General features: G+C 42.8%; 1 protein-coding gene across 5 annotated transcripts in view; it reads right to left on the reverse strand.

The window, feature by feature from the left end:
- The window catches only part of LOC118378233 (guanine nucleotide exchange factor VAV3), a 153,209-nt gene extending 144,078 nt beyond the window's left edge, over positions 1 to 9,131 (reverse strand). For all 5 annotated transcript variants that reach the window (XR_008083590.1, XR_008083589.1, XR_008083588.1 and 2 more), the window contains exon 1: positions 8,618 to 9,131. Coding sequence is in view for 1 of the 5 variants with exons in the window: in XM_052483375.1 (XP_052339335.1) it covers positions 8,618 to 8,824 (207 nt within the window). In the remaining 4 variants the exon portion in view is untranslated. The remainder of the gene's footprint in view (positions 1 to 8,617) is intronic.
- Between the last annotated feature and the right edge of the window lie 2,829 nt (positions 9,132 to 11,960).

Below are 11,960 nucleotides of genomic sequence, written 5' to 3' on the forward strand. Positions count from 1 at the left end.
GACATGCTGTTAGCACACTTCACATCAGAGACACACGCTGTTAGCACACTTCACATCAGAGAGACACGCTATTATCACACTACACATCAGAGAGACATGCTGTTAGCACACTTCACATCAGAGACACACGCTGTTAGCACACTTCACATCAGAGAGACACGCTGTTAGCACACTTCACATCAGAGAGACACGCTGATAGCACACTTCACATCAGAGAGACACGCTGTTAGCACACTTCACATCAGAGAGACACACTGTTAGCACACTTCACATCAGAGAGACACACTGTTTGCACACTTCACATCAGAGAGACACACTGTTTGCACACTTCACATCAGAGAGACACACTGTTAGCACACTTCACATCAGAGAGACACACTGTTTGCACACTTCACATCAGAGAGACACACTGTTTGCACACTTCACATCAGAGACACGCTGTTAGCACACTTCACATCAGAGGGACACACTGTTTGCACACTTCACATCAGAGAGACACACTGTTTGCACACTTCACATCAGAGAGACACACTGTTTGCACACTTCACATCAGAGAGACACGCTGTTAGCACACTTCACATCAGAGAGACATGCTGTTAGCACACTTCACATCAGAGAGACACGCTGTTAGCACACTTCACATCAGAGAGACACGCTGATAGCACACTTCATATCAGAGACACACGCTGTTAGCACACTTCACATCAGAGAGACACACTGTTAGCACACTTCACATCAGAGAGACACACTGTTAGCACACTTCACATCAGAGAGACACGCTGTTAGCACACTTCACATCAGAGAGACACGCTGTTAGCATACTTCACATCAGAGACACGCTGTTAGCATACTTCACATCAGAGACACGCTGTTAGCATACTTCACATCAGAGACACGCTGTTAGCACACTTCACATCAGAGACACGCTGTTAGCATACTTCACATCAGAGAGACACGCTGTTAGCACACTTCACATCAGAGACACACGCTGTTAGCACACTTCACATCAGAGACACACTGTTAGCACACTTCACATCAGAGACACACGCTGTTAGCACACTTCACATCAGAGACACACGCTGTTAGCACACTTCACATCAGAGAGACACGCTGTTAGCACACTTCACATCAGAGAGACACGCTGTTAGCACACTTCACATCAGAGAGACACGCTGTTAGCACACTTCACATCAGAGACACACGCTGTTAGCACACTTCACATCAGAGACAGACGCTGTTAGCACACTTCACTTCAGAGAGACACGCTGTTAGCACACTTCACATCAGAGACACACACTGTTAGCACATTTCACATCAGAGAGACACGCTGTTAGCACACTTCACATCAGAGACAAGCTGTTAGCACACTTCACATCAGAGACAGACGCTGTTAGCACACTTCACTTCAGAGAGACACGCTGTTAGCACACTTCACATCAGAGACACACACTGTTTGCACATTTCACATCAGAGAGACACACTGTTAGCACACTTCACATCAGAGAGACACGCTGATAGCACACTTCACATCAGAGAGACACGCTGTTAGCACACTTCACATCAGAGAGACACGCTGTTAGCACACTTCACATCAGAGAGACACGCTGTTAGCACACTTCACATCAGAGACACACGCTGTTAGCACACTTCACATCAGAGAGACACGCTGTTAGCACACTTCACATCAGAGACACACGCTGTTAGCACACTTCACATCAGAGAGACACGCTGTTAGCACACTTCACATCAGAGACACACGCTGTTAGCACACTTCACATCAGAGACAGACGCTGTTAGCACACTTCACTTCAGAGAGACACGCTGTTAGCACACTTCACATCAGAGACAGACACTGTTTGCACATTTCACATCAGAGAGACACACTGTTAGCACACTTCACATCAGAGAGACACGCTGATAGCACACTTCACATCAGAGAGACACACTGTTTGCACACTTCACATCAGAGACACACTGTTTGCACACTTCACATCAGAGACACGCTGTTAGCACACTTCACATCAGAGGGACACACTGTTTGCACACTGCACATCAGAGAGACACACTGTTTGCACACTTCACATCAGAGACACACTGTTTGCACACTTCACATCAGAGAGACACGCTGTTAGCACACTTCACATCAGAGAGACATGCTGTTAGCACACTTCACATCAGAGAGACACGCTGTTAGCACACTTCACATCAGAGAGACACGCTGATAGCACACTTCATATCAGAGACACACGCTGTTAGCACACTTCACATCAGAGAGACACACTGTTAGCACACTTCACATCAGAGAGACACACTGTTAGCACACTTCACATCAGAGAGACACGCTGTTAGCACACTTCACATCAGAGACACGCTGTTAGCATACTTCACATCAGAGACACGCTGTTAGCATAGTTCACATCAGAGAGACACGCTGTTAGCACACTTCACATCAGAGACACGCTGTTAGCATACTTCACATCAGAGAGACACGCTGTTAGCACACTTCACATCAGAGACACACGCTGTTAGCACACTTCACATCAGAGACACACTGTTAGCACACTTCACATCAGAGACACACGCTGTTAGCACACTTCACATCAGAGACACACGCTGTTAGCACACTTCACATCAGAGAGACACGCTGTTAGCACACTTCACATCAGAGAGACACGCTGTTAGCACACTTCACATCAGAGAGACACGCTGTTAGCACACTTCACATCAGAGACACACGCTGTTAGCACACTTCACATCAGAGACAGACGCTGTTAGCACACTTCACTTCAGAGAGACACGCTGTTAGCACACTTCACATCAGAGACACACACTGTTAGCACATTTCACATCAGAGAGACACGCTGTTAGCACACTTCACATCAGAGACAAGCTGTTAGCACACTTCACATCAGAGACAGACGCTGTTAGCACACTTCACTTCAGAGAGACACGCTGTTAGCACACTTCACATCAGAGACACACACTGTTTGCACATTTCACATCAGAGAGACACACTGTTAGCACACTTCACATCAGAGAGACACGCTGATAGCACACTTCACATCAGAGAGACACACTGTTTGCACACTTCACATCAGAGAGACACACTGTTTGCACACTTCACATCAGAGAGACACACTGTTAGCACACTTCACATCAGAGAGACACACTGTTAGCACACTTCACATCAGAGACACACGCTGTTAGCACACTTCACATCAGAGACACACGCTGTTAGCACACTTCACATCAGAGAGACACACTGTTAGCACACTTCACATCAGAGAGACACGCTGTTAGCACACTTCACATCAGAGAGACACGCTGTTAGCACACTTCACATCAGAGACACACGCTGTTAGCACACTTCACATCAGAGACAGACGCTGTTAGCACACTTCACTTCAGAGAGACACGCTGTTAGCACACTTCACATCAGAGACACACACTGTTAGCACATTTCACATCAGAGAGACACGCTGTTAGCACACTTCACATCAGAGACAAGCTGTTAGCACACTTCACATCAGAGACAGACGCTGTTAGCACACTTCACTTCAGAGAGACACGCTGTTAGCACACTTCACATCAGAGACACACACTGTTTGCACATTTCACATCAGAGAGACACACTGTTAGCACACTTCACATCAGAGAGACACGCTGATAGCACACTTCACATCAGAGAGACACACTGTTTGCACACTTCACATCAGAGAGACACACTGTTTGCACACTTCACATCAGAGAGACACACTGTTTGCACACTTCACATCAGAGAGACACACTGTTAGCACACTTCACATCAGAGAGACACACTGTTAGCACACTTCACATCAGAGACACACGCTGTTAGCACACTTCACATCAGAGACACACGCTGTTAGCACACTTCACATCAGAGAGACACGCTGTTAGCACACTTCACATCAGAGAGACACGCTGTTAGCACACTTCACATCAGAGAGACACGCTGTTAGCACACTTCACATCAGAGACACACGCTGTTAGCACACTTCACATCAGAGACAGACGCTGTTAGCACACTTCACTTCAGAGAGACACGCTGTTAGCACACTTCACATCAGAGACACACACTGTTAGCACATTTCACATCAGAGAGACACGCTGTTAGCACACTTCACATCAGAGACAAGCTGTTAGCACACTTCACATCAGAGACAGACGCTGTTAGCACACTTCACTTCAGAGAGACACGCTGTTAGCACACTTCACATCAGAGACACACACTGTTTGCACATTTCACATCAGAGAGACACACTGTTAGCACACTTCACATCAGAGAGACACGCTGTTAGCACACTTCACATCAGAGAGACACGCTGTTAGCATACTTCACATCAGAGACACGCTGTTAGCACACTTCACATCAGAGAGACACACTGTTTGCACACTTCACATCAGAGAGACACACTGTTAGCACACTTCACATCAGAGAGACACACTGTTAGCACACTTCACATCAGAGAGACACACTGTTAGCACACTTCACATCAGAGAGACACACTGTTAGCATACTTCACATCTGAGAGACACGCTGATAGCACACTTCACATCAGAGAGACATACTGTTTGCACACTTCACATCAGAGAGACACACTGTTTGCACACTTCACATCAGAGAGACACACTGTTTGCACACTTCACATCAGAGAGACACGCTGATAGCACATTTCACATCAGAGAGACACGCTGTTATTACACTTCACATCAAAGAGACACACACTGTTAGCACACTTCACATCAAAGAGACACACACTTTTAGCACACTTCACATCAGAGAGACACGCTGTTAGCACACTTCACATCAGAGAGACACACACTACGCACTCCACTACTTCCCTCTTGCCAACCCCGCTGCTGCCATCACTGCTGGACAACTAAGTCTCCAGAGGAGCTGATGACTTGTGCTTTAATTACGCGTCTAATACAGCCACGAGGCCCGCTGCTTTGAGGGTCCAGGCCCCTGTGTTCAGAGAGGGTTCTTTGATATGGCTCTGTGCACCAGACAGGTCCTTTGTGCTCTGGGCCCTCTAAGTCTTTGTCTGGGTCTCTCCGCCGTCCCCAGGGTCCCACTGGGTGAGGGGAGGCCTAGCGTCCCATGTGTTTTTAAATGGACCAATGATAAAATAGCTACTGCCACTGTGTATTCATTCATTATTCACTGTGGTATTCATGCATCTCAACCAACCCTCCGTTATGTAAATGACACCTCCATGGAGCACTGAGGGCTGGGGGCAGTGGGTGCTTCCAAGATAGCACCCTATTCCATATTTAGTGTACTAATTCTGAATGGGCCCTGGTGAAAAATCATACACTATATAGGGAGTAAGGTTCAATTTCGGACGCAGATAGAAAGTTGTGGAGGGGCTTTTTGAAATTTCCCCTCCAGTTTCTGTTGTTGGATAGTGATGTACAACCAAAGGAAATTGGTATCCTTAGCATGCTGTGTGAATGGGTGTAGCACACTAGTAGTGTGTTAAGCCTTAGGACAGAAATATTATATCTGCTTGGTCTACAATCAAGAGAAAGTAGGCTGAGCAGAATTGTAAATATGAATCGTATTTGCTTCAGTGATGTACGTGATGTAGGTGCTTACACTTTTGTATGTATCATCCTCATTGAATCATAATGACTAATCCAAGATGGCATCAAGCCATGTCTAAAAATAACATAGTGTTACAATGGGTAAGCATAGGACACATCCAATGTGCCTGCTACATAGTGTGCCATTATGTCATGACTTAGAGCGGATGCTGGCAAATAATGATCTTCTCTCGATCAATAATTGTAGCCGTTGGCCTTGTCTAACCCTGAGAGTAATACAAAGCTCAACCTCTCTTCTTACCAACACACAACCTAGTTTCCTCTCTTAAAGCACCATGCAAACATGGTCATTTGTTTGAGGCACTAAAAGCAATACAAAATGTCAATAACAATAGCAAATGTAATGGTCCACTTGACTTTGACCATTTTAAAAACAAACTTGATTACGAGTCTATTGTAGAAGTAATTCATATTGACATGAGGATTGTAGAATTGTTTTAGAATGTACTCACTCTGTCACGCAATCTGTCTGTCAGCTATACACTGATAGTTGGTTTGTGAAGCAGCTTACTCATTGGCTGCTTCATTCGAGTGTGCGATGACTGAGTGTGCGTGATGACTGAGTGTGTGTGTGCGTGCGTGCATGCGTGCGCGTGTGTGTGACTGTGGGAGTGTGTGTGTGTGTGGCAGTCAGGTGCTCTAAAGGTTGGTCTAGACTCGTCACATGGAGTACCCGTCCCCTCTCTCCCCTGAGAGTTGTCATTGAGACACAGATTTAGCTGTGATGTGAAGGAGAATTATAATCTGCCCAGCCCAGAGCCAGGCCAGGCTGTGACATGCTCGGTGTGACCCAGGCTGTGACAGGACAGGCTTGGCGTGGGACAGGAGCAGATGGTCTTTGACAACCAGGAGAGCAGAGAAACACAAGGCAGGAGGCAGGAGCCTCTGTTTTTAATAACGCAGAAGACAGGGGAGCTGTACCTGTACCTGGCAGTCACGCTACCTGTATGTCTGTCTGTCTGTAACCTATCTGTCTATCTGTATGTCTGTCTGTCTGTCTACATATCTGTCTATCTGTATGTATGTCTGTCTGTCTACCTATCTGTCTATCTGTATGTATGTATGTCTGTCTACCTATCTGTCTATCTGTATGTATGTTTGTCTGTCTACCTATCTGTCTATCTGTATGTATGTTTGTATGTCTACATATCTGTCTATCTGTATGTATGTCTGTCTGTCTACCTATCTGTCTATCTGTATGTATGTATGTCTGTCTACCTATCTGTCTATCTGTATGTATGTTTGTCTGTCTACATCTCTGTCTATCTGTATGTATGTCTGTATATCTGTCTGTGTACCCATCTGTCTACATCTCTGTCTATCTGTATGTATGTCTGTATGTCTACCTATTTGTCTATCTGTCTGTATGTCTGTCTGTCGACCTATCTGTCTATCTGTATGTATGTCTGTCTGTATGTCTGTCTGTGTACCTATCTGTCTATCTGTATGTATGTCTGTCTGTCTGTCTACCTATCTGTATGTATGTATGTCTGTCTACATATCTGTCTATCTGTATGTCTGTCTGTGTACCTATCTGTCTATCTGTATGTATGTTTGTCTGTTAGCCTTTCTGTGTGCTAGGAACATAATAGATATTGTCATATACCTGTACTTTGTACTGGCTATTGACTCAATATGGGACAATAAATCAATAGGAAAGGATGAAAGTGTTGAGATGCAAGAGCACAAATCAAAAAACAACTCTGTTACAGGGAAGGGAAAACAAGGAAAGCACAGAAAAGACCAGCTACCACTTATTTCTAATAGACAAAACCTGTCATGTACTGTCACAGAGAAATGTGATTGTTGGCCCATGTCATTTTACTGTTTTACTGTTTTATTGTGGTCCTTCTGTGGCTCAATTGGTAGAGCATGGCGCTTGTAACGCCAGGGTAGTGGGTTCGATTCCCGGGACCTCCCATACGTAGAATGTATGCACACATGACTGTAAGTCGCTTTGGATAAAAGCGTCTGCTAAATGGCATATATTATTATTATTACTGCCTTTGTGGGGCTATTCATTTGATTTTTTAAATATATAAATAAATATAAATCAAAATATGGGGGAGGGGGAAACATAAGAATTGATTGAAAGTGTTTTGTTGATGTACATAAAGCCATATACTCAAAGCAACCTCTCTCTCTCCAGCTGAATGTGTGAATCTCATAACCTATAGACAGCCTGGTCTCATAGACTATATGTCTGGTTATATAAGACATAAGGTTAATTAAGGCAAAAACTAAAGGAGGATGATTGGTCGGGGTGTATAGGTAGGTGTATAATGCGAAACTCTAGCAACCCAAAGGTTTGAATATCATCAACTTTAGCATTTTATTCAACTTTTCAACTACTTACTACATTTTAGCTACTTTGCAACTACTTCGCTTGTGAGCTAACTCTTCCCCTAACCCTAGCTAATGTTAGCCACAACAAATTGGAATTCCTAACATATCATACTTTTGCAAATTCATAACATTGTACATTACAAATCTATAACATACTGTACGTTTAGCTAAATCTTACATATAATAGGAATTGTCATTTGTAACATATCCTACGAAATGGATGATGAACATCCAAAATGAATCCATACCATCGAAACCTAACATATCATACTAAATGGAGTGTCAGATTTTTGTACAGAATAATATTAAATGCTCTGAGGCCTGGTTGCCATAGAGGGCAAGCGAGGTCTGACTCGGGTTCAGATAACGGTACATTTAAGAGATCAAAATAATGGAAACTTCCCTCGTTGACAAAAAAAAAAAACACTTTCGAGGATATGAAACAATTTCCAAGTTCACAGCGAACTAAGTTAAACTAATGTGATTCAAACTGCCAACAGGTTTTCCCTCCCTCTATGAAGTCTTTTATGTTTTTGATTACTCCATTCGATGGGTGAAAATATGGGCATTGTGGTTTAGCAGAGTATTTGAAGCGTTTAATGTTTTTGATATGAAATTATTGTAAACACGTTTCTTATTTTACCTGTGACATCTGCGGTCTGAGATTAATCTCTTTGAGGTTGATGGACTGGGGTCGGAGGTTGTTGAGAAGCTGACACAGGAGCACTCCATCTCGGAGTGTCTGAGCCAGGTCGAATACCTGGGCGGACTCCCATGTTACCCGATGGTTGGGTGGTAGCACCTTGCAGTTGATCAGCCATAATGCACACTGCCTCCAATACTCCATCATTGTTAATATATGGTTGAGATCAAACAAATATTCCGCAAGGAATAAAGCCTATTGGAGTCTAATCAATAGCGCGCGCTAACACAACGTCGTCTCCATTTCAATCTGCAATATAAACGATGAAAGCGAAACTAGGTAACCGGATTTGATTATACTTCCCTCCGTTTCATAGCAGAAATAAAGGTACATTGAAAGAGGCTATGCTACGTGTGTACCCTGTCCATTGATGACTGGACCGTTCCACAGCTGACAGTAACGGCAACACTGTTCGTGCGCTCTCCCTCCCTGCCTCTCTCCATCTCTCTCTCTCTCTCTCTCTCTCTCTCTCTCTCGCGCGCGTTCTCTCTCCGTCCATACCAACCCTCCGCCTCTCCTTTTCCGCTTCCACTCATATGTTCCATAGAGTTAATTACTGCATTGATATTAGCATTGTGTCACCCATCTCAGAACATTCTTAGAAAAAAAAAAAACACAAAGTGCTGTTTGGAAAATTGTAGCCTATTAAGAACGATTTAGAAGTAGCCGTAGTCTACTCGGAGAGGATGAATATTAAATGACTTAACTTTAGTCAGAAAAATTAACTTCCATAAAATTATTGGAATTATTTAACATAAATAGAATGGGTTTTGCCTGTTAAATTTATCGAAAACAGATTTAGGTTAAATTTGGTTAAATATGTAAATTGTCTGTCGCAGCACTGGTGACCTCAAAGAGAAAGTCTATTAATTATTGATAGGAATGCATCTTTATCAGTCAAATAAATCTATTGCTGATTCAATGAAGACTCCAATACTGCACAATCGGTTTATGTAGGCCTACATATTTCATTTTATTTGATAATGGTCAAGATTAACATTATATTTCCCTGGAAGAGTAGCTGATGCTTTTGCAGCTGCTATTGGAGATCCTTGTAAATACCAAAAAGCAAAATTAGACTTCCCTTTGTATGATTCTGCTGATGAAAATATAAATATGTTATGGTTTGATAATCTATGTTCTCCATTTAGCAGTGCTGTGGTCTGTAGTGCATCAGATGGCTTCCGTTGTTATCCATTAATTAAAAGTGGGGGGAAATTATTTGAATAGCAAATACAAAAAAACAAACATTTTGTGGGTAAATATATGTGCATGAGAGGATTCGTTATACTGGAATGGGGGAAGGTCAAAGTCTGGATCATAGAATGGGGTTTTATTCGTAGGCTAGTACATGCTTTGGTCTGTCCACCACCTACTACTACTGTACATGTCCATCAGAGCTCTCTTTCCTTCCCTTTTATGCCTTAAAGGTCCAACGCAGTTGTTAATTGTGACCATTTCTGGGTAACAATTTGTACCTTACTGTGATTGTGTTCAATTCAAATGGTTAAAAAGAAACAAAAAAAAGGCTTTTTAGCAAAGAGCAATTTCTGAAGTAATAATTTTGTTTGGACTGTCTGGGAGTGGTTTGAGTGGGGAGGGGAAAGCTAAAATGAGCTGTTATTGGCAGAGAGATTTGGAACTCGTTTTCTTACAGTGGCATGTATTCATGGATGCCAAACATATCAAATTATTTAGCTTTCATCTCTGTGTTTTATAATTTTCCTTCAATTTGCAAAACTGCAACCCTCTTTTTCTGTATGTGTAGACTACCTTATGCTGTCTGGTCAAAAAGAGTATGACATTGTTACCGCCCGTTGCATTGAATATAAGGGAAGCCAGCGAGCATTTGGCCTCCCTTGATAAAAAAAAAAGTATAAAATAATAGCCAATAAGAATTGAACTAAACTGAGTGAGCTCAACTGTGATTGGTCCTGGAAGCCAGTTTGGATCTGGCTTCATTCCAATCACACCCCAAGCATAACGTAATTGACAGAAACAACTTGAAATGTTGCATCTCGTTGTGTTGTTGCCCTCCAGTGACTAGTTAGCTAGCTAAAATTGTCTGTTTCCTAAATTAGCCATGGATGGAGTTAGGGATTTGAACTTGTGGTTTTACTTAATTCTCTGTACTGGCCAATGATTATAATGGGGATTCTGATCCAATCATAAATTAAGTAATTGTGCCCCTGGCCTGAGAGGATGGAAGTTCAATATGTTGCTGCCACCAAAGCAGGCTCAAATTGTAGGCGTTTCTTTTCAAACAACTCTTACACTAGGCTAATGCTAACTAGCTGGCTTGGCGCATTGTTGCCCATGAAAGGAAGTTAGGCTAGAGAGCAAACATTTTAGCCAGGTACTGTAGCCTAGGACAACAAAAAAGTGTGTACTGTATGACAGAGTGACAGACCGTTTCATCAACATGAAAGAGAGGAGGATGGCATTGGCGTTTCTCTACGGGTAGGGTGAGTCAACACGTTTTTTCTATTTGCATGAGCGCAGCAGACACGCACACACACACAAATTAGAACGATGGACAGCCATATCATATTTAGCTTACATTGATTGGACTAAATGGTTTTAGTTGTCACTATTAGACTAAGCATTGGTGATTTGATGATATTGAAGTTGAAATGGTGCTGGAATAGCGGAAGAAGCTCTTGTTTTATTTGCGACTTGAGGTAACACTCTGTGGTTTTAAATCAACGATTGTTTAGTAGTATATTTCTGGAAACATTAACTTGCTTGACCATGCTGTAGGTCATGTAACTGTTTGTTACATGCAACATGTTTTGTGGACTTCAATGGACAGAAGTTTCTCTCCAGTTTGTGATGAAACAAAGGTGTGGTTTAATTTATTCTGCCTCTGTGTCTTCTTATTGTCTCGGCCTTAGGCCTAAATATCACGGCCGCAAGGCATATGAACTAATAGGTCATAGAGCAGACAACGCAATTATCACCACACTTTTTTGCGTGGGAGCCTGGCTTCCACTACTGCTTTCTTATTGATCTATTAACTAATTTACCGCATGGTGATGTCACCATGGAAGTCCAAAAACTCCCTGCCACCAAAACAGGCTGAAATTGTAGGTGTTTCTTTTCAAACAACTCTTACACTAAAAGGGCATTATCATAATTTTCACAATTTCACAGTATTATTCCAACCGCATTGTGTGGAAATATATGAAACACAGGAAATTATTTTTTGACTGCACAGGGTCTTTAAAGGTACAGGCCACTTCCCCATTGTTGTGTCAGAGTCATAGCCTGGATCTAAACTCAA

The sequence above is a fragment of the Oncorhynchus keta genome, chromosome 28 (assembly GCF_023373465.1).
Source record: "Oncorhynchus keta strain PuntledgeMale-10-30-2019 chromosome 28, Oket_V2, whole genome shotgun sequence".
Lineage (NCBI taxonomy): Eukaryota > Metazoa > Chordata > Actinopteri > Salmoniformes > Salmonidae > Oncorhynchus > Oncorhynchus keta.